At 42.9% G+C, this 27,500-nt stretch overlaps 2 protein-coding genes across 2 annotated transcripts; both read left to right on the plus strand.

The window, feature by feature from the left end:
- The first annotated feature begins 7,528 nt into the window (after positions 1-7,528).
- LOC310777320 (E3 ubiquitin/ISG15 ligase TRIM25-like) lies at positions 7,529-10,324 on the plus strand. The gene has a single exon (XM_083637647.1). The coding sequence runs from the start codon at positions 7,535-7,537 to the stop codon at positions 9,200-9,202; it is 1,668 nt and encodes a 555-aa protein (XP_083493773.1). The 5' UTR covers positions 7,529-7,534; the 3' UTR covers positions 9,203-10,324.
- Positions 10,325-15,006: 4,682 nt separating this feature from the next.
- Positions 15,007-23,778, plus strand: LOC310776654 (uncharacterized protein; the record flags this gene model as incomplete). Its single annotated transcript, XM_083636825.1, has 2 exons — positions 15,007-16,670; positions 20,962-23,778. The coding sequence occupies 2 exons, from the start codon at positions 15,007-15,009 to the stop codon at positions 22,628-22,630; spliced, it is 3,333 nt and encodes a 1,110-aa protein (XP_083492951.1). The 3' UTR covers positions 22,631-23,778.
- Positions 23,779-27,500: the final 3,722 nt, after the last annotated feature.

The raw sequence follows: 27,500 nt of genomic DNA on the forward strand, positions 1-27,500 counted from the left end.
GGACGGGCGAGCCATGATGGCTCGTGCTTAACCTCGGCTCCCCGGTTGCTTATATGGAGAGGGGGCGGGGCCGGGGGGGGGGGGGGGAGGGGGGGGATAGGTGAGAGATGTGTTTCGGCTCCAGGAGAGGCTCGTTTTAAAGGGCCACGCGCGGCCCCAGATCCGTTTTCCCTTGAGGAGAGTGAGAGCAGTTAGCAGAGAGCTGTCAGTTTTTCTACCTGTATAAACCGGTGGTGTTGTATGACAATGATGTACTTCTTATTCTTCTGTTCCATCGTATTACCAAACAGAAGAAGAAAAGAAGTACTTCTGGGGCAGGTCATTACATTACATTACATTACATTACATCATTTGGCAGACGCTTTTATCCAAAGCGACTTACAATAACACATTTTTGTCAGCAATAGAGCAATCAACTATGGAGCACAGTCTATGATAAGTACAACTTCTGAAGGAACAGTGGTACAAGTTTAGTTTAGGTTATTTTTTATTTTATTTTTTTTAGAAAGAGAGAGAAAGAAGTTAGATCAAGAAGGGCCCAGATGGAGCCTGAAAGCCTGAAAGGTCATAGTTGACTTGTATCCAGTTTGTTGTGTAGCTTAGCCTGCCTAGCCTAGCAGATATAGAGAGCCTTCAGTATACTTCAGGTTCTTCAGTGGAAAAGTCTATGGGATTTAACATGGGGGTTTCACTTAAATGCATAAAATAAGGTCTGTGGTTAACAAAAGTTTATGGAAATGCGAATCTGGGTTCTGCATGATCATCTTCACAAACGTGAATACGTTTTATGACTTATCATGGAACGTAAATGTGTTTTTTTTACAAGATTTTTATAAAATGCATCAAAAGGCATAAAAGGAAAAAAAAACATGGAACATGCAAAAACATGCACGCATATTTTATATCGGTATCTGCAATCGTCCAAAAGAGTTGGGAAATGTCGGCATATTGGATATTTCAGTGTGTGTGTGTGTGTGTGTGTGTGTGTGTGTGTGTGTGTGTGTGTGTGCACTTTGATGTTTGTACAGTAGGTCCACCTCTTTCTATAGAGCTGGGTGACCACATGACACAGAGTGCCGAGAATATGAACATTACATGTTTACTCAGGATTACTCGATTCAAATTCTTATCCCCCAGGTTTGCATTTCACTGATTTTTCTTTCTTTCTTCCGTTCAGTACACCCTCCTCCTCCCACCCATCCACCCCCCCGACCACTTTAAATCTGTCACCCTCTACATGTTGGGACAGTGGGGGGCAGGAATCAAATTCTCTTTGCCTCCCTGTCTCTGACCTGAATCTCACTGAGGCCCACAGCTCAGACCGAGGGGGGGAGAGAGAGAGACAGAGAGAGAGAGAGAGAGACAGAGAGAGAGACAGGGAGAGAGAGAGAGAGAGAGAGAGAGAGACAGAGAGAGAGACAGAGAGAGAGAGAGGGAGAGAGAGAGAGAGAGACAGAGAGAGAGAGAGAGAGACAGAGAGAGAGACAGAGAGAGAGACAGAGAGAGAGAGAGAGAGAGAGAGACAGAGAGAGAGAGAGAGACAGAGAGAGAGAGAGAGAGAGAGAAGGGGATGCACAAAAGAATGGGGCGGAGAGAGAGGGGGAGGCTGATAGTGAGGAATGAGAGAGAGGAGAGAAAAGAGAGAGGCTTGTGTGTGTGTGTGTGTGTGTGTGTGTGTGTGTGTGTGTGTGTGTGTGTGTGTGTGTGTGTGTGTGTGTGTGTGTGTGTCATTATGTGAAAGAAGTGGGTGATAAGAAATAGAAGAAAATAACAGCAGTAAACATGTGGTTCTGTGATGCAGTCACCCTTTCAGCCTGCCGTCCCAGTCAGATGTGAGGGAGGTTTCCAGTCTGTTATGTATGTAACAAGGTTGAGGTTTCCACTCTGTTATGTATGTAATGAGGTTGAGGTTTCCAGTCTGTTATGTATGTAATGAGGTTGAGGTTTCCAGTCTGTTATGTATGTAATGAGGTTGAGGTTTCCAGTCTGTTATGTATGTAATGAGGTTGAGGTTTCCAGCCTGTTATGTATGTAACAAGGTTGAGGTTTACAAGCTGTTATGTATCGTCGCTGTTGTGCCAGGACCTTGAATGTGCCTTTTTTCACTTTTTTACTTTTTGTCATAAATCAGTGCCATTGGTCACCCTTCTGATAAATTAGACAAATTAGTATGCAAGTATACTAGTAAAATGCAATAGTAAAATGTCAATAGCAAAATAACAAGCAATAGTAAAATGCAATGAGCACAAAGGAAAATCACAGAAGACTGAATAAAAAGCAATACAAAATCAAAACAGACAATAGCATGGTCAGCTACTCCGCTAGCTGGACTATTCACCTTATGTAGCCCCACCCACTTGACCCAGTTGTGTTATGACTTCCTGTTCAAAACACCGTCTGTTTTACCTGCTCACTATAGTACTGTACTGTCACAGGAAGTGTAAACACAATAGGAACTAACTGGCTGACCCCTGTGTTGGAACATAAGGTGAATAGCCCAAATATTATATGATCAGTACAACTCTCTGTAACTCTCTGTTTATTGTTTATTTTTTATTTATTATTATTTACTTTGTCCAAGCAGACTCATGCTCAAGTTGGATTCTGCCACAACATATCTTTCATTAGTTTCAGTCACATGTGAAAGCTATATTACCATATTGCAATGCTAAAATGTATTATAATATTACAGCCCCATTTCTATGCAGTAGTATACTGCCTACTGCTACTACGATCTTGAAAGAATAAACGTTCTCAAAGTCTGGCTCGGCTAGGGTGACCAGGTGTCCTGCTTTCTGCGGGACGTACTGCACGGCATGTTTATCGAGTTTCCAACGTCCCACAATTTGAGACAATGTCCCGCATTTTGATTGGCTATAGTAGAACTGCTGCAGGACAGAGGTTTGTCTCAAATTGGGCTTGTATCCAATGGCTGTGAAGAAAGCAGGGAAGGCTGTCATCAGGGGGCTGTGTTTGCTGTCAATCAAACTGTGACACATGTGGGTTAAAGTCGAGCTGAACCCAAAAATGACTTTTCTTTTCTTTCTTCAAATACCTGGGTATGCAGTGCACCTATTTAATAATGTATGCAAAAAATATCACAACAATCTAATTTCTTTCGTTTTTCACACTTTTTCACATCAAAAGTTCATTTTTCAAGATTTCATTGATAACAGTAATGTACAGTTTGCTGACATCACCCAGTACTATCAAATTTCTACCCCATTTCAACCAATCATATCACGACATGCAGCTGCTAATCAAATCTTCATTTCAGGATAATTTTATCTTCCAAATGAAGTAGAAAATGGCGCCTAGTGCCTGTCATCTGGCAGAATTCCTATCCCATAAACTAACTACTAACTTGGCCAATTGTTAGAAACATGAACAAAAAACAAAAACTATAATCTCTAAGAATGCAAAGAAATGTAACTGGCTCGTTAAAACGCGCATTCCAGGGATGTCGTATTTACAGCAGCGATAATGGCGCGCGCATCCGAGAGCTTGGTTGTCGGGTCGCACTTCGGAGATTCCAGGCCGACATGCTGCACTCTCCGCTCGGCAACACAAAGGCAGCTGGCTGCCTTCGGGTTCAGTTCGACTTTAAGTGTAGGTTAACCCGTTACCGTCAAGACACAGATAACAGAAACATACTTAAACTTAACTTAGCTAAACTAGCTAGTTTAGCTAAACCAATTAATGCAACCGTTGAGGCACTGCAGACACTTCCTATTTATAATCTCTGATGTCATGTTGTAGCATTTGTGTGTGCTGTTGATTGTTTAAATGTTTGTAGTTTGTCAGACTTGTCAGACAATAAAGGGAAATCTAATCTAAACCTCTTCATTAACAGTATAGATATCCTAAGTTTCAGCGTTCTCACTCTGAACTCGTCCAGGAGACACACTTTGTCAAGCACCTTACCGCTTTGGGAAGCCTTTCTCATAACGCGCTCCACCAAGCAGCACGCAGCTGTGGCTTCAGGCACAGGTCAAGCAACGCTCTGGGCGGCGTCTTCCAGTACGACATGGGAAATACGGTACCACCCTGGTTTAGGGGTAGTGTCTCCCCTATCCCTCCCCACACCCACCCAATGCCTAAACCTAAATACCACCTCCCCAATGCCTAAAACGAATCCCCTTCCCCCACAGGTGGTACTATCGTCTCCACTCAACTGTATGTCCCTAACCGTCCTGCAGGACGAGCCTGAGGACATGCTTGACCTTTGCCTGAAGCAGCCACATGCAGTGTGCTGCTCCACAGAGCGCGTTCCATTAAACAAGATAGGCTTCCCAAAGCGGTAAGGACACCGTTGAAGGCGCTTGACAAAGCGTGTCTCCTGGACGAGTTCAGAGTGAGAATGAACGTGTTGCAAGTTTCTCTAAAGCAGTGTGGTACAATCTGGTATAACAAGTTGAGTTCTTTAGGATGGCAGCCGGCTGGGAGTGGCAATTCAAGGTTGCTCCTACTGTACGTGAGTGGCTAAAGCTGTAACGTAACAATACCTAACTATTGTTTTATATACTGGCTGCACAAAATGCATGTGGCCAGAAATTAGTAGCCTTCGCTAAAACAATTTTTTTCTTAGATTAAATGTCTTTTTAATATTATTTTTTTTAGCTCCTGTTGCCTGTTCCCACTTTCATTCATCCCTCTCTCCCTCTCTCCCTCTCCATTCTGTCCTCTTCTCTCTCCCTCAGTCCCTCTTGCCCCATGGTGTCATATCTGCTCCTGTGTGTGTGTGTGTGTGTGTGTGTGTGTGTGTGTGTGTGTGTGTGTGTGTGTGTGTGTGTGTGTGTGTGTGTGTGTGTGTGTGTGTGTGTGGTGTCATATCTGCTCCTGTGTGTGTGTGTGTGTGTGTGTGTGTGTGTGTGTGTGTGGTGTCATATCTGCTCCTGTCCGCTCCCTAATTGGTAATTTCTCATCTGAGACTGTGTGTGTGTGTGTGTGTGTGTGTGTGTGTGTGTGTGTGTGTGTGTGTGTGTGTGTGTGTGTGTGTGTGTGTGTGTGTGTGCGTGCGTGCGTGCGTGCGTGCGTGCGTGCGTGCGTGCGTGCGTGTGTGTGAGAGAGATCCAGCAGGGCCCTTTCACTAGAGGATGACCTCCCCCGGACACACATGAGCCTGTGTGTTCTCGCTCTCTTCTTCTCTCTAATCAACACACACACACGCATGCACATATACACACACACACACACACACACACACACACGCATGCACACATGCACACACACACACACACGCATGCACACATGCACATGCAGTGCGGGGGAGAGGGGAGAGACGTACAGGGTCCGCCTGGCGCAAACCTACAGCGCTTACTTCAACACCTGGGTGTGATTTTTAAAGGTAGAGTGAAGATCCTTAGCTACATCATAAACTAGAAGACCTATAGGCATGTCCCAACCATGTCATACCTTGTCGGAACGGGTGCTAAATAATCCTCCAAAGTTAGACTAAATGTTGGCGAGGGAAAAACTTGCATGGTGTCATGGCCACGGCTAGCATTAACAGGAATGTACATCATCAGCTCATGCTGTATGTCTAGGGGTTTGCTAGCAAACCAGTGAACCCGTGGCATATCAAAAGCTGTCTGTATCAGAGCAAGGCGTTAGCTTACCTGACTAGCTGACTGGACGATGTTAGCTTGCCAGGCTAGCTGACTGGGCGATGTTAGCTTACCTGGCTAGCTGACTGGACAATGTTAGCTTACCTGGCTAGCTGACTGGGCGATGTTAGCTTACCTGGCTAGCTGACTGGGTGATGTTAGCTTACCTGGCTAGCTGACTGGGCGATGTTAGCTTACCTGGCTAGCTGACTGGGCGATGTTAGCTTACCTGGCTAGCTGACTGGGCGATGTTAGCTTACCTGGCTAGCTGACTGGGCGATGTTAGCTTACCTGGCTAGCTGACTGGGCGATGTTAGCTTACCTGGCTAGCTGACTGGGCGATGTTAGCTTACCTGGCTAGCTGACTGGGCGATGTTAGCTTACCTGGCTAGCTGACTGGGCGATGTTAGCTTACCTGGCTAGCTGACTGGGTGATGTTAGCTTACCTGGCTAGCTGACTGGGCAATGCCTCTGTACCTCTTGGACAGCTCTGTCTGGTTGGGTTTGAGGACTCCGTGACAAACGATCCCTCGGTCGATTCGTTTGGACATGGGACAAACACACCACAAGACGCAGATGCGTAGCCTACAGATACGTAGCCTACAGACACGTAGCCTACAGACACGTACCATAACATAATACAAACTAAGGGGCACACGGGTCTCAAACAGGCACACCGGTCTTCAGTATGGATCACATGACAAGGGAGAAAACACTGCTTCCGAAGAATAAGGACTTCCGCGTTACATCACTCCCTTAGCTTACGCCCATTTCTGATTGACAGCCACAAATACCAATCGTATAAGCACGACTGTGACATAACTGTGACACATGGCCATTTTCAAAGGGGTCCCTTGGTCCCTTGACCTCTCACCTCAACATATCTGAATGAGAATGGGTTCTATGTATATCCACAAATCTCCCCTCACATGCCCACTTTATGCTAATCTGGGGGACTTATAAGGACTTTCCTTGTTTGTTTGTTTGTTTGTTTGTTTGTGGTATTTTTAGTACCCCCCCCCCAAAGTTTTCATGTCCAGAAGCTCTACAATTGATGCACAATAGACCCCAGACCTGGTGCTACTGTATTTCACTTTATTTTTTATAACAAATTATGAGGAGGCCATTTCCCCCCCGCTTGAGCACCTGCCCCCAATATGTGTATACATACATACATACTTACATACATACATACATACATACATACATACATACATACATACATACATACATACATATATATATATACCTATATATATATATACTTATATATGTGCTGGTGCCTGGAGCATTCTGAGCTTTCTTCTGAGCCTTGTGACTGCAGGTCTCCCACTCATGTTTGTGAAAGCCATATTTTCTGTGTGTGTGTGTGTGTGTGTGTGTGTGTGTGTGTGTGTGTAGTGTGTGTGTGTGAGGGTGTTATCTCCTTAGCCAGGGTCCTCGCCCCGTCACCCTCTGATCTCTATCTGCCTCCCACTCACCCCCTCGTCCCTCCTGCTTCTCTCATTCAAATTCTCACCCTAACTCTTCCCCTCCCTGTTTCACACACACACACACGCACACACGCACACACACACGCACGCACGGGCACGCACACACACACACACACACACACACACACACACACACACACACACACAGCCTCTTCAAAATCGCTCCTCTTCCTGGAATCAAGCAAAGCTTGATAACTCCTCCCTCTTCTTCCTGGAACCAAACACAGCCCACAGTCATATTTCCTGTTCCCTCCCCTCACAGATCTGCCAGTTTAAAGATGGGTGTAAACAGCATGTTGTGAAGTGACAGAGCTGACCAGCCCATTCACTGCAGATCAGCAACATGAAGAACAGAGGTTTGGCTTGGATCAGAGCCCAACTTCTTTCTGTTGACAGCAAGTGAAACTATCTGACACACAGTTACTGAGAAGTGAAATGGCGCAGCAAGGAATCCAGCTGGACGGAGCAAAACTCTGCTGTTCGATCTGTCTGGATCTACTGAAGGATCCAGTGGCTATTCCCTGTGGGCACAGCTACTGCATGAGCTGTATTCAAAGCTGCTGGGATGAAGAGGATCAGAAGAAAATCCACAGCTGCCCACAGTGCAGACAGACCTTCACACCAAGGCCTGTCCTGGTGAAAAACACCATGTTAGCAGAGTTGGTGGAGGACCTGAGGAAGACAGGACTCCAAGCTGCTCCTCCTGATCGCTGCTATGCTGGACCTGTAGATGTGGCCTGTGATTTCTGCACTGGGAAAAAGCTGAAAGCCCTCAAGTCCTGTCTGGTGTGTCTGGCCTCTTACTGTGAGCAGCACCTCCAGCCTCACTATGAATCCTCTACCTTTAAGAAACACAAGCTGGTGGAAGCCACGGTGAAGCTTCAGGAGAACATCTGCTCCCGTCATGACGAGGTGATGAAGGTGTTCTGTCGTACTGATCAGCAGTGTATCTGTTATCTCTGCTCCATGGAGGAACATAAAGGCCACGACAAAGTCTCAGCTGCAGCAGAATGGACTGAGAGGCAGAAAGAGCTCGGGGTGAGTCGGCAGCAAATCCAGCAGAGAATCCAGGTCAGAGAGAAAGACGTGAATGTGCTTCAACAGGAGGTGAAGGCTATCAATCTCTCTGCTGATAAAACAGTGGAGCACAGTGAGAAGATCTTCACTGAGCTGGTCCGTCTCATTGAGAAGAGAAGCTCTGAGGTGAAGCAGCAGATCAGATCCCAGCAGAAAGAGGAAGTGAGTCGGGCCGAAGAACTTCAGGAGAAGCTGAAGCAGGACATCTCTGAGCTGAGGAGAACAGATGCTGAGCTGGAGCAGCTCTCACACACAGAGGATCACATCCACTTTCTACACAGTTACCCCTCGCTGTCATGTCTCAGTCAATCTACAGACTCACCCAGCTCCAATATCCGTCCTCTGTGCTACTTTGAGGATGTGACTGCAGCTGTGTCAGAGGCCAGAGAGAAACTACAGGACGTTCTTACAAAGGAATGGACTAAGATCTCAGTGACAGTGACGGACGTGGATGTTTTACTGCCACGGCCAGAGCCCAAGACCAGAGCTGTCGACTTCTTACAATATTCACGTCAGATCACACTGGATCCAAACACAGCACACACATATGTGTTATTATCTGAGGGGAACAGAAAAGCAACACATGTGGATACAGAGCAGTCATATTCTAGTCACCCAGACAGATTCATTCAGCGGTGGCAGGTCCTGAGTAGAGAGGGTCTGACTGGACGTTGTTACTGGGAGGTGAAGTGGAGTGTGAAGAGAGGTTCAACAGCAGTCGCATATAAAGATATTTGCAGAACAGGTAATGAAAGTAAATTAGGAAACAATGACAAGTCTTGGGCATTACAGTATTACAACGATAATTATCAATTCATACATAACAATGTCATAACTGCCATCTCAGGCCCTCATGCCTCCAGAGTAGGAGTGTACCTGGATCACAGAGCAGGTGTTCTGTCCTTCTACAGCGTCTCTGAAACCATGACTCTCCTTCACAGAGTCCAGACCACCTTCACTCAGCCTCTCCATCCTGGATTTTGGTTTCAGAATTATGACACTGTTGAGTTGTGTGAACTCAAGTAAACAGGAAGTTGTTAAAGCAGCAACATGTGACCTTTGTTGTCTCCATCTTTGCTGCTCAGAGCCTCATTGCTGTGGTGTTTCTGCACTGCACTTCCCAGAGATCACCTGTCAATCAAACAGTGTGGGCGGGACTATGACACATTTTTCCTTTAATTTTCTGTTCATGAAGTTTGAGTTTTCTTGGTCTTTCCTTTTCTTTGTGTTATGAGTCAGTGACAGAGAGTATCTAAACTCACACATTTTAGCTAACACTTTTCTTTGTGTTATATGAGTCAGTGACAGAGAGTATCTAAACTCACACATTTTAGCTAACACTTTTCTTTGTGTTCTATGAGTCGGTGACAGAGAGTATCTAAACTCACACATTTTACTTTATTTAGATAGTCCACCTACAGAGACTCTAAGGTATTTGTAACATCTGGATAGCATATTAGTTGACATTCAACAAACAGATTCTGTTTGTGTCCAATTAAACAGTTGAATGTCAATAAGCTGTATATGAAAACATAAACTGTTGTGTGGTCTATATAGTTCTTATATTTACTGTATATATTTTTAGCTGTAATATTTTCTGCTGTTTCTGATCCACTGCCTGGGCCTTAATAGAGCAGCAGTAGAAGTCTCCTCTTTATTATAACTGAACTAGTGCAGTGCCCGTTCAAAACATGTGTGTTTGGAACCTGCTCCATTCCATAAAGCAGGTTGAGTCTAACCCTAAGCTCTGACTTGATTAACCCTGAGATAAGAAACTCAGAGTTTTCAGTTCCAGAACAGCTGATCTGAATTAGTTTAATGAACACTGAGTATGTTCATTGTTCACTCTGATTGAAGCACGTGCATGGTGAATGAAAAAAGACTTCACATTGTTCAACGTGACTTTTCTCTCTCTCACTGGCCCACTTGGCCAGTAGATCAGAGTTTTACTGGCCCATTGTATATTTTCACTGGCCCGGCAGCAGAAAAAAATGATTTGTTTCCATCATTTTAATGATTTATTATACATAATATTTACAACGGTGAAGTTCCCTTTAGTTTTGGTTCTTTTCCTTTAGTTATGGATATGTAACATTATGCAAAATATAAAAGTTGGCACATATTGGATCAATAAATGAATGTGGTATACAGCAGGTTTCTCCATATTTTGTGTAATATGAGGGAGAAGACAGAATTTATGGATGGATGATGAGAGTATGGATGACCATAATAAACTCAATAGCCTTCAAATGCTAATTATTGCTGTTTCTCACTCACTCACTCACTCACATGACTCTCTCTCACACACACACACACACACACACACAGACACAAAAACACTTGTGTCTCTCTCTTGCTCTACCTTTGACATGCCACAACAGTGATATATTGGGATCTCACGTCCACCTCGGTTCTTCTTTAGAAGAGTGAGCACCTTTTCATAGGCAGTAAAGGGCTGCTCACTCTTTAAGGTTTGATAGGCTGTGTTAAAAGTTTAAACATTTTCAGCTCATGAGCATAAGGTGTGGTAGGGTCACTCTGTCATTTTGAAGCAGACAGACACAGCAGCAGACAGATTTCTTCATGTGCTCTGTCGACTAGTTAAAGTTACCATCAAATGTTTCATGGCTAATCGTGGTTCTCAACTGGTCTAGCCTCATGACGACACACATCCTGAGTCATTAAGGCAGGACCCAATTTTATTTTGATTTTATTTTTTCCCTATATGCTTTTTAAACAAGTTTAAACTGGTGGTGCTCATCAAGTTTCAAGAATCTAAATGAAACAGTATGAAATATGAAATCAAAGGGCAGACTAACTGGTGATGCTCTTTTCTGAATGCTCTAGGTCTCTAGTTTGTGGTTGTAAAGTTTCATGAGGCTGTGATTATCCAAGAGGTCACAAGAGGTCATTTTATACAGTGAGGTCAAGTTTTGAAAAATGATCTCACTACAATGAAATGGTTACTATGGAGACTAACATCATCACACATGAAGACAATTAGGCTCATTGAATCCACAAGAGTTTCAGCTTTCCAGTCATACTCAACTTATGCAATTCCAAGACTGTTTAAGGACCCCAGTATGCAGACATTTTCAAATAGAGTAGGCAAAAATAACACTAAATAATAATAATAACAACAACAATAATAATATTAATAGCACTAAATGTTTTTTTGTGTGTGCCAAAGATGACATGGGATTAGCATAAAGTGGGCATGTGTGTAAAGGGGAGACTCATGGGTACCAATAGAAGCCATCTTGAGGTGAGAGGTCAAGAGACCCCTTTGAAAATGGCCATGCCAGTTTTTCCCTCACCAACATTTAGCCTAAATTCGGAGTGTTATTTAGCCCCCTTACTGACACGCTAGCATGCCATTTTGATAGGAATGGATCCCTTAGATCAGGGGTGCCTAACCTTTTTTGACCCAAGATCTACCTTTCAAGTAGCCAGCCTCCCGAGATCTACCAGTCCAGTTTCAACATCGCAAACGCACACACATCGTTTCCAGCCAGCAGTAACTAACCTCACAACACTTTCTCGTTGTCCCACAACCACTTGACATTAGGGCTGTGAATCTTCACTGGCCTCACAATTCGATTCGATTACGATTCGTTTCGATTACAATTATCGATGCATCTCGACGCATCTTAAACCGATGCATCACTTTTTTTCCCCAATACATGATTTATTTTTTCTCACTTTCTTTTTTCTCACTGTTAAATAAAAGTGCATTTGGAATTGTATTGTATTATGATCCATAATTAACACGTTCACTGCCAATGACGAGTTGACTCGTCAAACAGAATCCAACCGTTCACTGCCAATGACGAGTTGACTCGTCAAAAAATAAAAAATAAAAATTTTGACGGTGCTACGTGGATCAATGTCCCCCACGTCTCCTATAAAAATATTGGAAGTATTGAATGTGTATAATCTATTTTACCGACCAACTAAGTGGCGACAGTGCTCTCCCGACAGAGAGAAAGCCAACCAAAAACAGCCGCGGGAGCAAGCCATTCTCAAGGAAATGGCTTGGCGATTTTACAGTCATCAGTCACCAGACTCGCCCGAGAGCGGCCGCGCCAGCAGCAGCACACTGAGAGCGGAGAGCGGTGCTGGCGTGGGGGATTGCAAATTTGCATAATAGATTATGGGTGAAACACACTTTGAAACACCCGCAGAAAGGCCAGAATCGCACGCATTCCGAAAACCCAGAAACGAACGAGCCTCATTCTCATACTGTAGGCGAAAACGCTTTCACGCTGCTGCACACCGGCGCACAACGGTGGGGGGTTCCAAAAATAGACTGGGTCGGCAGCATAAAGCCTAGAATCGCACAAAGCTTCATCAAAGCTCTCAACCGAAAATCCAAGAAACGATTGAGTCCCATCCACAGTCCACACTCGCCGACGAGGGGCCGCCAGAGAGGGAGGCTGCTCACTGCTCAGACAGGCAGGAGAAACTGGCTTGTGACAAACGCCACCAGACACGCCCACGGAGGGAGGAGTTTAAAGGAGAGGGTGTTCAGAACTATATTGTTCAGATGTCTGATCTCTCACTGATGCCAAAAAAAAATGGTTAAAGTGACTGTTCTGCCTGTTTGATTGAATTTCACAAAACTGCGATTATCTCAGCTTTCACTCTCAGACAGCTGAAACCATGCTGTACTCAACGGCTAATATCTACATAACTACTAACTCTACAAACTAACTCTTTTAGACAGAGAAAGCACACATTCTATTAGTACTTTTGTGAACTTTGTGTTCACAAACTCCAAGCAGAAAATAATCCTCGGCTCTTGTAAAATGAGCCAGAATCCTCAAAAAAACCCTCTGGCAGAACCTACCTACAGTAAAAAAAAAAAAGGCTGGCAGTGAATGTGTTAAAATAAACAACTGCATGTACTTCCATTATCTTATTTGATTATTTAAAACAAAATAAATTAATAATCGATTTTTGACACCCCTCCTGATCGACCTGGGGTCAGTCCGCGGTCGACCAGTAGACCGCGATCGACTGGTTGGGCACCCCTGACTTAGATCTTCTAGTTTCCAGGGGATATCACTATCTTCACTCTAGCTTTAAAAATGAGCCTGCTACAGCCTCTGAAAGACAGTCATATCTGCTACAGCCTCTGAAAGACACTCATATCTGCTACAGCCTCTGAAAGACAGTCATATCTGCTACAGCCTCTGAAAGACAGTCATATCCTGCTACAGCCTCTGAAAGACAGTCATATCTGCTACAGCCTCTGAAAGACAGTCATATCTGCTACAGCCTCTGAAAGACAGTCATATCTGCTACAGCCTCTGAAAGACAGTCATATCTGCTACAGCCTCTGAAAGACAGTCATATCTGCTACAGCCTCTGAAAGACAGTCATATCTACTACAGCCTCTGAAAGACAGTCATATCTGCTACAGCCTCTGAAAGACAGTCATATCTACTACAGCCTCTGAAAGACAGTAATATCAGCTACAGCCTCTGAAAGACAGTCATATCTGCTACAGCCTCTGAAAGACAGTCATATCTGCTACAGCCTCTGAAAGACAGTCATATCTGCTACAGCCTCTGAAAGACAGTCATATCTGCTACAGCCTCTGAAAGACAGTAATATCAGCTACAGCCTCTGAAAGACAGTCATATCTGCTACAGCCTCTGAAAGACAGTTATATCTGCTACAGCCTCTGAAAGACAGTCATATCTACTACAGCCTCTGAAAGACAGTAATATCTGCTACAGCCTCTGAAAGACAGTCATATCTGCTACAGCCTCTGAAAGACAGTCATATCTGCTACAGCCTCTGAAAGACAGTCATATCCTGCTACAGCCTCTGAAAGACAGTCATATCTGGTACAGCCTCTGAAAGAGTCATCAGCCGTGGACGCCGGCGTCCTCAAGAAGTAGAACCTTTTTCCATGCACACATCCACAACCCCATTCAAAACGGCCCCACTTTTGGGTCGCAACCCACCAGTTGAGAACCGCTGGTTTAGATAATAAAAGTTATATAGTCTAGCTTATGGCAGTAAATGTTGGCAGTTGCTGTCAGCTAGTCATTCTAACATGAAGACTTGATAAATCATTAATATATTTGAGTAGATGAAGGTAAAACAATAACAGCATGATAGTAAGCCTCACCTCAGCAACACTGAATGGACTTTATACTGCCATTGGAAAAATGATGGGGAATCACAGAACAAAGTGAGCTGTAGTTTCAGAGACAGGTGTTAAATAGTTTAAATGTAACACATTTTAACATCTGTAATATTGCTTTTAATGTTCATCTGACTGTAATGCTGCTTTATTTTCCTGTATAATAATGGAAGGAAAGCATGCAGGCAGATAGGTAGCACACACGCACACACACACACGCACGCACACGCACACACACACACACACACACACACACACACACACACACTCACTCACTCACTCACTCACTCACTCACACACACACACACACACACACACACACACACACACACACACACACACACACACACACACACACACACACACACACACACACACACACAGCCTCTTCAAAACCGCTCCTCTTCCTGGAATCAAGCAAGGCTTGATAACCCCTCCCTCTTCTTCCTGGAACCAAACACAGTCCACAGTCTTGTTTCCTGTTCCCTCCCCTTTCACAGATCTGCCAGTTTAAAGATGGGTGTAAACAGCATGTTGTGAAGTGACAGAGCTCACCAGCCCATTCACTGCAGATCAGCAACATGAAGAACAGAGGTTTGGCTTGGATCAGAGCCCAACTTCTTTCTGTTGACAGCAAGTGAAACTATCTGACACACAGTTACTGAGAAGTGAAATGGCGCAGCAAGGAATCCAGCTGAACGGAGCAAAACTCTGCTGTTCGATCTGTCTGGATCTACTGAAGGATCCGGTGACTATTCCCTGTGGGCACAGCTACTGCATGAGCTGTATTCAAAGCTGCTGGGATGAAGAGGATCAGAAGAAAATCCACAGCTGCCCACAGTGCAGACAGACCTTCACACCGAGGCCTGTCCTGGTGAAAAACACCATGTTAGCAGAGTTGGTGGAGGACCTGAAGAAGACAGGACTCCAAGCTGCTCCTCCTGATCGCTGCTATGCTGGACCTGGAGATGTGGCCTGTGATGTCTGCACTGGGAGAAAACTGAAAGCCCTCAAGTCCTGCATGATGTGTCTGGCCTCTTACTGTGAGCAGCACCTCCAGCCTCACTATGAATCCTCTACCTTTAAGAAACACAAGCTGGTGGAAGCCACGGTGAAGCTTCAGGAGAACATCTGCTCTCGTCACGACGAGGTGATGAAGGTGTTCTGTCGTACTGATCAGCAGTGTATCTGTTATCTCTGCTCCATGGAGGAACATAAAGGCCACGACAAAGTCTCAGCTGCAGCAGAATGGACTGAGAGGCAGAAAGAGCTCGGGGTGAGTCGGCAGCAAATCCAGCAGAGAATCCAGGTCAGAGAGAAAGACGTGAATGTGCTTCAACAGGATGTGAAGGCTATCAATCTCTCTGCTGATAAAGCAGTGGAGCACAGTGAGAAGATCTTCACTGAGCTGGTCCGTCTCATTGAGAAGAGAAGCTCTGAGGTGAAGCAGCAGATCAGATCCCAGCAGAAAGAGGAAGTGAGTCGGGCCGAAGAACTTCAGGAGAAGCTGAAGCAGGACATCTCTGAGCTGAGGAGGACAGACGCTGAGCTGGAGCAGCTCTCACACACAGAGGATCACATCCACTTTCTACACAGTTACCCCTCGCTGTCATGTCTCAGTCAATCTACAGACTCACCCAGCACCAATATCCGTCCTCTGCGCTACTTTGAGGATGTGACTGCAGCTGTGTCAGAGGCCAGAGAGAAACTACAGGACCTTCTTACAGAGGAATGGACTAAGATCTCACTGACAGTGACGGACGTGGATGTTTTACTGCCACGACCAGAACCCAAGACCAGAGTTGTCGACTTCTTACAATATTCACGTCAGATCACACTGGATGCAAACACAGCAAACACAAGGGTGTTATTATCTGAGGGGAACAGAAAAGCAACACGTGTGTCTCCACAGTCATCTCCTACTCACCCAGACAGATTCATTACCTGGGTGCAGGTCCTGAGTAGAGAGGGTCTGACTGGACGTTGTTACTGGGAGGTGGAGTGGAGCGGGAGTGGCTCTTCAATAGCAGTCTCATATAAAGATATTAGCAGAACAGGTAATGAAAGTGAATTTGGAAACAATGATAAGTCTTGGGCATTCAAGTATTACAACAAGGGTTATCAATTCATACATAACAATGTAGAAACTGCCATCTCAGGCCCTCAGGCCTCCAGAGTAGGAGTGTACCTGGATCACAGAGCAGGTGTTCTGTCCTTCTACAGCATCTCTGAAACCATGACTCTACTTCACAGAGTCCAGACCACCTTCACTCAGCCTCTCCATCCTGGATTTAGGTTTTTTAATCAAGGAGCCACTGCTGTGTTGTGTGAGCTCAAGTAAACAGGAAGTTGTTAAAGCAGCAACATGTGACCTTTGTTGTCTCCATCTTTGCTGCTCAGCGCCTCATTGCTGTGGTGTTTCTGTACTGCAGTTCCCAGAGATCACCTGTCAATCAAACAGTGTGGGCGGGACTATGACACATTTTTTCATGAATTTTCTGTTCATGAAGTTTGAGTTCTTTGACTTTCTTTTCTTTGTGAGTCAGAGTCAGTGACAGAGAGTATCTAAACTCACACATTTTAGCTAACACTTTTCTTTGTGTTCTATGAGTCAGTGACAGAGAGTATCTAAACTCACACATTTTAGCTAACACTTGTCTTTGTGTTATATAAGTCAGTGACAGAGTATCTAAACTCACACATTGTACTTTATTTAGATCGTCCGCCTACAGAGACTCTAAGGTATCTGTAACATCTGCACAGCTTATTAGTTGACATTCAACAATTCAACTGCTTCACATTGTCAGTAGATGTTGTTTTAATAGCTTATTAGTTGAGATTCAACAGCAGATTCTGTTTGTGTCCAATTTAACAGTTGAATGTCAATAAGCTGTATATGAAAACATAAACTGTTGTGTGGTCTATATAGTTCTTATATTTACTGTATATATTTTTAGCTGTAATATTTTCTGCTGTTTCTGATCCACTGCCTGGGCCTTAATAGAGCAGCAGTAGAAGTCTCCTCTTTATTATAACTGAACTAGTGCAGTGCCCGTTCAAAACATGTGTGTTTGGAACCTGCTCCATTCCATAAAGCAGGTTGAGTCTAACCCTGAGCTCTGACTTGATTAACCCTGAGATAAGAAACTCAGAGTTTTCGGTTCCAGAACAGCTGATCTGAATTAGTTTAATGAACACTGAGTATGTTCATTGTTCACTCTGATTTAAGCACGTGCATGGTGAATGAAAAAAGACTTCACATTGTTCAACGTGACTTTTTTCTCTCTCACTGGCCCACTTGGCCAGTAGATCAGAGTTTTACTGGCATCTTGTATATTTTCACTGGCCCGGCAGCAGGAAAAAATGGAAAAAATTATTTGTTTCCATAATTTTAATGATTTATTATACATAATATTTACAACGGTGAAGTTCCCTTTAGATTGTGTTGTTTTCCTTTAGTTATGGATATGTACCGTTATGCAAAATATAAAAGTTGGCACATATTGGATCAATAAATGAATGTGGTATACAGCAGGTTTCTCCATATCTTGTGTAATATGAGGGAGAAGACAGAATTTATGGATGGATGATGAGAGTATGGGTGACCATAATAAACTCAATTGCCTGCAAATGCTAACAGACTAATTATTGCTGTTTCTCACTCACTCACTCACTCACTCACATGACTCTCTCACACACACACACAGACACAAAAACACTTGTGTCTCTCTCTTGCTCTACCTTTGACATGCCACAACAGTGATATATTGGGATCTCACGTCCACCTCGGTTCTTCTTTAGAAGAGTGAGCACCTTTTCATAGGCAGTAAAGGGCTGCTCACTCTTTAAGGTTTGATAGGCTGTGTTAAAAGTTTAAACATGTTCAGCTCATGAGCATAAGGTGTGGTAGGGTCACTCTGTCATTTTGAAGCAGACAGACACAGCAGCAGACAGATTTCTTCATGTGCTCTGTCGACTAGCTAAAGTTACCATCAAATGTTTCATGGCTAATCGTGGTTCTCAACTGGTCTAGCCTCACGACGACACACATTTTTCCTGAGTCATTAAGGCACGACCCAATTTTATTTTGATTTTATTTTTTCCCTATATGCATTTTAAACAAGTTTAAACTGGTGGTGCTCATCAAGTTTCAAGAATCTAAATGAAACAGTATGAAATATGAAATCAAAAGGCAGACTAACTGGTGATGCTCTTTTCTGAATGCTCTAGGTCTCTAGTTTGTGGTTGTAAAGTTTCATGAGGCTGTGATTATCCAAGAGGTCACAAGAGGTCATTTTATACAGTGAGGTCAAGTTTTGAAAAATGATCTCACTACAATGAAATGGTTACTATGGAGACTAACATCATCACACATGAAGACAAATAGGCTCATTGAATCCACAAGATTTTCAGCTTTCCAGTCATACTCAACTTATGCAATTCCAAGACTGTTTAGGGACCCCAGTATGCAGACATTTTCAAACAGAATAGGCGGAAAAAAACACTAAATAATAATAACAACAACAATAATAATAATAATAATAACACTAAATGTTTTTTGTGTGTGCCAAAGATGGCATGGGATTAGCATAAAGTGGGCATGTCTGTAAAGGGGAGACTCATGGGTACCAATAGAACCCATCTTGAAGTGAGAGGTCAAGGGACCCCTTTGAAAATGGCCATGCCAGTTTTTCCCTCACCAACATTTAGCCTACATTCGGAGTGTTATTTAGCCCCCTTACTGACACGCTAGCAAGCCATTTTGATAGGAATGGATGCCTTAGATCAGGGGTGCCCAACCTGTTTTGACCCAAGATCTACTTTTCAAGTAGCCAGCCTCCCGAGATCTACCAGTCCAGTTTCAACATGGCAAACGCACACACATCGTTTCCAGCCTGCAGTAACTAACCTCACAATACTTTCTCGTTGTCCCACAACCACTTGACATTAAATCTTCACTGGCCTCACGATTCGATTCGATTACGATTCAGAGGGCTACGATTCATTTCGATTACGATTATCGATGCATCTCGACGCATCTTAAATCGATGCATCACTTTTTTTCCCCAATACATGATTTACATGTATTTTTTCTCACTTTCTTTTTTCTCACTGTTAAATAAAAGTGCATTTGGAATTGCATTGTATTATGATCCATAATTAAAATAAACAACTGCATGCACTTCCATTATATCTTTTTTGATTATAATTTTTTTATAATAATAATAATCGATTTTTGACACCCCTCGACCAGTAGACCGCGATCGACTGGTTGGGCACCCCTGCCTTAGATCTTCTAGTTTCAGGGGATATCACTATCTTCACTCTAGCTTTAAAAATGAGCCTGCTACAGCCTCTGAAAGACAGTCATATCTGCTACAGCCTCTGAAAGACAGTCATATCTGCTACAGCCTCTGAAAGACAGTCATATCTGCTACAGCCTCTGAAAGACAGTCATATCTGATACAGCCTCTGAAAGACAGTCATATCTGCTACAGCCTCTGAAAGACAGTCATATCTACTACAGCCTCTGAAAGACAGTCATATCTACTACAGCCTCTGAAAGACAGTCATATCTGCTACAGCCTCTGAAAGACAGTCATATCTGCTACAGCCTCTGAAAGACAGTCATATCCTGCTACAGCCTCTGAAAGACAGTCATATCTGGTACAGCCTCTGAAAGAGTCATCAGCCGTGGACGCCGGCGTCCTCAAGAAGTAGAACCTTTTTCCATGCACACATCCACAACCCCATTCAAAACGGCCCCACTTTTGGGTCGCAACCCACCAGTTGAGAACCGCTGGTTTAGATAATAAAAGTTATATAGTCTAGCTTATGGCAGTAAATGTTGGCAGTTGCTGTCAGCTAGTCATTCTAACATGAAGACTTGATAAATCATTAATATATTTGAGTAGATGAAGGTAAAACAATAACAGCATGATAGTAAGCCTCACCTCAGCAACACTGAATGGACTTTATACTGCCATTGGAAAAACGATGAGGAATCACAGAACAAAGTGAGCTGTAGTTTCAGAGACAGGTGTTAAATAGTTTAAATGTAACACATTTTAACATCAGTAATATTGCTTTTAATGTTCATCTGACTGTAATGCTGCTTTCTTTCTGTTCCTCTATAATAATGGAAGGAAAGCAGGCAGGTAGGTAGGTAGCACACACGCACAAACACATACACACGCGCACACACACACACACACACACGCACACACACACACACACACGCCCACACAGGCGCACGCGCACACACACACACACACACACACAAACACACACGCCCACACGGGCGCACGCGCACACACACACACACACAGACACACACACACAGCCTCTTCAAAACCGCTCCTCTTCCTGGAATCAAGCAAAGCTTGATAACCCCTCCCTCTTCTTCCTGGAACCAAACACAGCCCACAGTCATATTTCCTGTTCCCGCCCCTTTCACAGATCTGCCAGTTTAAAGATGGGTGTAAACAGCATGTTGTGAAGTGACAGAGCTGACCAGCCCATTCACTGCAGATCAGCAACATGAAGAACAGAGGTTTGGCTTGGATCAGAGCCCAACTTCTTTCTGTTGACAGCAAGTGAAACTATCTGACACACGGTTACTGAGAAGTGAAATGGCGCAGCAAGGAATCCAGCTGGACGTAGCAAAATTCTGCTGTTCGATCTGTCTGGATCTACTGAAGGAGCCGGTGGCTATTCCCTGTGGGCACAGCTACTGCATGAGCTGTATTCAAAGCTGCTGGGATGAAGAGGATCAGAAGAAAATCCACAGCTGCCCACAGTGCAGACAGACCTTCACACCAAGGCCTGTTCTGGTGAAAAACACCATGTTAGCAGAGTTGGTGGAGGACCTGAGGAAGACAGGACTCCAAGCTGTTCCTCCTGATCGCTGCTATGCTGGACCTGGAGACGTGGGCTGTGAGGTCTGCACTGGGAGAAAACTGAAAGCCCTGAAGTCCTGTCTGGTGTGTCTGGCCTCTTACTGTGAGCAGCACCTCCAGCCTCACTATGAATCCTCTACCTTTAAGAAACACAAGCTGGTGGAAGCCACCGTGAAGCTTCAGGAGAACATCTGCTCTCGTCACGACGAGGTGATGAAGGTGTTCTGTCGTACTGATCAGCAGTGTATCTGTTATCTCTGCTCCATGGAGGAACATAAAGGCCATGACAAAGTCTCAGCTGCAGCAGAATGGACTGAGAGGCAGAAAGAGCTCGGGGTGAGTCGGCAGCAAATCCAGCAGAGAATCCAGGTCAGAGAGAAAGACGTGAATGTGCTTCAACAGGAGGTGAAGGCTATTAATCTCTCTGTTGATAAAGCAGTTGAGCACAGTGAGAAGATCTTCACTGAGCTGGTCCGTCTCATTGAGAAGAGAAGCTCTGAGGTGAAGCAGCAGATCAGATCCCAGCAGAAAGAGGAAGTGAGTCGGACTGAGGAACTTCAGGAGAAGCTGAAGCAGGACATCTCTGAGCTGAGGAGGACAGACGCTGAGCTGGAGCAGCTCTCACACACAGAGGATCACATCCACTTTCTACACAGTTACCCCTCGCTGTCATGTCTCAGTCAATCTACAGACTCACCCAGCACCAATATCCGTCCTCTGTGCTACTTTGAGGATGTGACTGCAGCTGTGTCAGAGGCCAGAGACAAACTACAGGACGTTCTTACAGAGGAATGGACTAAGATCTCACTGACAGTGATGGACGTGGATGTTTTACTGCCACGACCAGAGCCCAAGACCAGAGCTGTCGACTTCTTACAATATTCACGTCAGATCACACTGGATCCAAACACAGCACACACATATGTGTTATTATCTGAGGGGAACAGAAAAGCAACACGTGTCACACAGTCATATCCTAGTCACCCAGACAGATTCATTAACCGGCCGCAGGTCCTGAGTAGAGAGGGTCTAACTGGACGTTGTTACTGGGAGGTGGAGTGGAGTGTGAGGAGAGGTTCAACAGCAGTCGCATATAAAGATATTAGCAGAACAGGTGATGAAAGTATATTTGGAAACAATGACAAGTCTTGGGCATTAGATTATTCCAACAATAGTTATCAATTCACACATAACAATGTCAAAACTGCCATCTCAGGCCCTCAGGCCTCCAGAGTAGGAGTGTACCTGGATCACAGAGCAGGTGTTCTGTCCTTCTACAGCATCTCTGAAACCATGACTCTCCTTCACAGAGTCCAGACCACCTTCACTCAGCCTCTCCATCCTGGATTTGAGTTTCATCTTTGGGGAGCCACTGTTGAGTTCTGTGAGCTCAAGTAAACAGGAAGTTGTTAAAGCAGCAACATGTGACCTTTGTTGTCTCCTTCTTTGCTGCTCAGTGCCTCATTGCTGTGGTGTTTCTGCACTACACTTCCCAGAGATCACCTGTCAATCAAACAGTGTGGGCGGGACTATCACACACTTCCTTGAATTTTCTGTTCATGAAGTTTGAATTCTTTGACTTTCCTTTTCTTTGTGTTATATGAGTCAGTGACAGAGAGTATCTAATCTCACACATTGTACTTTATTTAGATCGTCAGCCTACAGAGAGTCTAATGTATCTGTAACATCTCTACAGCTTATTAGTTGACATTCAACAATTCAACTGTTTCACATTGTCAGTAGATGTTGATTTAATAGCTTATTAGTTGAGATTCAACAACAGATTCTGTTTGTGTCCAATTAAACAGTTGAATGTCAATAAGCTGTATAGGAAAACATAAACTGTTGTGTGGTCTATATAGTTCTTATATTTACTGTATATATTTTTAGCTGTAATATTTTCTGCTATTTCTGATCCACTGCCTGGGCCTTAATAGAGCAGCAGTAGAAGTCTCCTCTTTATTATAACTGAACTAGTGCAGTGCCCGTTCAAAACATGTGTGTTTGGAACCTGCTCCATTCCATAAAGCAGGTTGAGTCTAACCCTGAGCTCTGACTTGATTAACCCTGAGATAAGAAACTCAGAGTTTTCGGTTCCAGAACAGCTGATCTGAATTAGTTTAATGAACACTGAGTATGTTCATTGTTCACTCTGATTGAAGCACGTGCATGGTGAATGAAAAAAGACTTCACATTGTTCAACGTGACTTTTTTCTCTCTCACTGGCCCACTTGGCCAGTAGATCAGAGTTTTACTGGCCCCTTGTATCTTTTCACTGGCCCGGCAGCAGAAAAAAATTAAGATACTTATTTGTTTCCATAATTTTAGTGCTTTATTATACATAATATTTACAACAGTGAAGTTGCCTTTAGATTGTGTTGTTTTCCTTTAGTTATGGATATGTAACGTTATGCAAAATATAAAAGTTCGCACATATTGGATCAATAAATGAATGTGGTATACAGTAGGTTTCTGCATATTTTGTGTAATATGAGGGAGAAGACAGAATTTGTGGATGGATGATGAGAGTATGGATGACCATAATAAACTCAATTGCCTGCAAATGCTAACAGACTAATTATTGCTGTTTCTCACTCACTCACTCACTCACTCACTCACATGACTCTCACACAGACAAACACACAGACACAAAAACACTTGTGTCTCTCTCTTGCTCTACCTTTGACATGCCACAACAGTGATATATTGGGATCTCACGTCCACCTCGGTTCTTCTTTAGAAGAGTGAGCACCTTTTCATAGGCAGTAAAGGGCTGCTCACTCTTTAAGGTGTGATAGGCTGTGTTAAAAGTTCAAACATTTTCAGCTCATGAGCATAAGTCAAGTCAAGTCAAGTCAAGTTTATTTGTATAGCACATTTCATACACAGAGGCAATTCAAAGTGCTTCACATAAAATGGTTGACAGGAAAAGAAAAGAAAAGAAAAGAAGAGAATAAAATGGACATTTAAAAGCATCACAACAAAACTTTAAAAAAGAGTATAAAAAGTGCATTAAGCAACAGGCGCAGCAGTTGCAGAAAGAGCCAAAAACTTATAGAGGACTCATTGGGTTTGCATAGTAGCTGTCAGCAGTTAAAAGCGACGTTAAACATAAAAGTCTTTAGTCTATTTTTAAAAGTAAGTAAGGTTGGGGCAGATCTGAGGTCTTCAGGCAATTTGTTCCAGCTAGCAGAAGCATAGTGGGTAAATGCAGCCTTCCCATGATTTGATTTGATCCTAGGGACAGTTAATAAGCTGGATCCTGTTGACCTAAGAGTTCTAGAGTCGGTTCGTAGTGTGGGAGCAATTCAGCTATGTATTTTGGGCCTAGGCCATTAAGTGATTTATAGACTAATAACAGTATTTTAAAATCTATTCTATGACACACTGGCAACCAGTGTAAGGACTTAAGAACTGGAGTGATATGATCAGCTTTCTTAGTCTTCGTTAGAACTCTAGCAGCAGCATTCTGAATGAGTGGAAGTTGCCTAAGTTCTTTTTTGGAGAGACCAGGAAAAAAGCTATTGCAATAGTCTAACCTACTATAAATGAAGGTGTGAATTAGTTTTTCTAGATCCTGTCTGGACATGTATCCCCTAATTCTTGCTATATTTTTAAGATGATAAAAAGCTGATTTTCTAATTGACTTAATGTGGGAGTTAAAGTTGAGATCGGAATCAATAATAACGCCAAGATTTTTGACTTGATCCTTAGGCTTCAGGGATAGAGACTCAAGGCGTACAGTGATTTTAAGCCTTTGTTCTTTGGGACCAAAGACGATCACCTCTGTTTTGTCTTTGTTTAGCTGTAGGAAATTCTGGCACATCCAGTTATTTATTTGATCAATGCACTGGCACAGTGAGTCTATGGGAGCATAGTCAGCTGAGGAAAGAGTTATATACAACTGAGTGTCATCTGCATAGTTATGATAGGCTACTTTGTTTTTTTGCATAATTAGGCCTAGAGGGAGCATATAAAGGTTGAAGAGAACAGGCCCCATAATGGATCCTTGAGGCACCCCACAGGTCATCCTAGTTAGGTCAGATGTGTAATTGCCAATGGAGACGAAGTACTTCCTGTCTTGAAGATAGGACGTGAACCACTGGAGGACCGTACCCGATAGCCCAACCCAGTTTTCCAGTCTGTCCAATAAAATTGAGTGGTCAACAGTGTCAAATGCAGCGCTAAGATCCAGTAGCACTAGAATCGAATTTTTGCCTGAGTCTGTGTTCATTCTGATGTCATTTATGACTTTAGTAAGCACGGTTTCTGTGCTGTGATGGGGGCGAAAGCCTGATTGGAGTTTATCTAGGAGATCATTTGAGGTATAAGGCGCGGTAGGGTCATTCTGTCTGTCATTTTGAAGCAGACAGACACAGCAGCAGACAGATTCCTTCATGTGCTCTGTCGACTAGGTAAAGTTACCATAAAATGTATCATGGCTAATTGTGGTTCTCGTGGTAGTCGTGGTAGTATGAATAAAGACACTGTGAAGTATATCTGGCCAGTAAAGTAAGTATTATGGCCAGTAAAGGACAGTTTAGTATGAATAAAGACAGTACACTGTGAAGTATATATTCCCAGTAAAGGACAGTTTAGTATGAATAAAGACAGTACACTGTGAAGTATATATTCCCAGTAAAGGACAGTTTAGTATGAATAAAGACAGTACACTGTGAAGTATATATTCCCAGTAAAGGACAGTTTAGTATGAATAAAGACAGTACTCTGTGAAGTATATATTCCCAGTAAAGGACAGTTTAGTATGAATAAAGACAGTACACTGTGAAGTATATATTCCCAGTAAAGGACAGTTTAGTATGAATAAAGACACTGTGAAGTATATATTCCCAGTAAAGGACAGTTTAGTATGAATAAAGACAGTACACTGTGAAGTATATATTCCCAGTAAAGGACAGTTTAGTATGAATAAAGACACTGTGAAGTATATATTCCCAGTAAAGGACAGTTTAGTATGAATAAAGACACTGTGAAGTATATATTCCCAGTAAAGGACAGTTTAGTATGAATAAAGACACTGTGAAGTATATATTCCCAGTAAAGGACAGTTTAGTATGAATAAAGACAGTACACTGTGAAGTATATATTCCCAGTAAAGGACAGTTTAGTATGAATAAAGACAGTACACTGTGAAGTATATATTCCCAGTAAAGGACAGTTTAGTATGAATAAAGACAGTACTCTGTGAAGTATATATTCCCAGTAAAGGACAGTTTAGTATGAATAAAGACAGTACACTGTGAAGTATATATTCCCAGTAAAGGACAGTTTAGTATGAATAAAGACACTGTGAAGTATATATTCCCAGTAAAGGACAGTTTAGTATGAATAAAGACAGTACACTGTGAAGTATATATTCCCAGTAAAGGACAGTTTAGTATGAATAAAGACACTGTGAAGTATATATTCCCAGTAAAGGACAGTTTAGTATGAATAAAGACACTGTGAAGTATATATTCCCAGTAAAGGACAGTTTAGTATGAATAAAGACACTGTGAAGTATATATTCCCAGTAAAGGACAGTTTAGTATGAATAAAGACAGTACACTGTGAAGTATATATTCCCAGTAAAGGACAGTTTAGTATGAATAAAGACACTGTGAAGTATATATTCCCAGTAAAGGACAGTTTAGTATGAATAAAGACAGTACACTGTGAAGTATATATTCCCAGTAAAGGACAGTTTAGTATGAATAAAGACACTGTGAAGTATATATTCCCAGTAAAGGACAGTTTAGTATGAATAAAGACACTGTGAAGTATATATTCACAGTAAAGGACAGTTTAGTATGAATAAAGACACTGTGAAGAATATATACCCAGTAAAGGACAGTTTAGTATGAATAAAGACAGTACACTGTGAAGTATATATTCCCAGTAAAGGACAGTTTAGTATGAATAAAGACACTGTGAAGTATATATTCCCAGTAAAGGACAGTTTAGTATGAATAAAGACAGTACACTGTGAAGTATATATTCCCAGTAAAGGACAGTTTAGTATGAATAAAGACACTGTGAAGTATATATTCCCAGTAAAGGACAGTTTAGTATGAATAAAGACACTGTGAAGTATATATTCCCAGTAAAGGACAGTTTAGTATGAATAAAGACAGTACACTGTGAAGTATATATTCCCAGTAAAGGACAGTTTAGTATGAATAAAGACAGTACACTGTGAAGTATATATTCCCAGTAAAGGACAGTTTAGTATGAATAAAGACAGTACACTGTGAAGTATATATTCCCA

Source organism: Poromitra crassiceps (assembly GCF_964638095.1).
Source record: "Poromitra crassiceps genome assembly, chromosome: 5".
Classification (NCBI taxonomy): Eukaryota; Metazoa; Chordata; class Actinopteri; order Beryciformes; family Melamphaidae; genus Poromitra; species Poromitra crassiceps.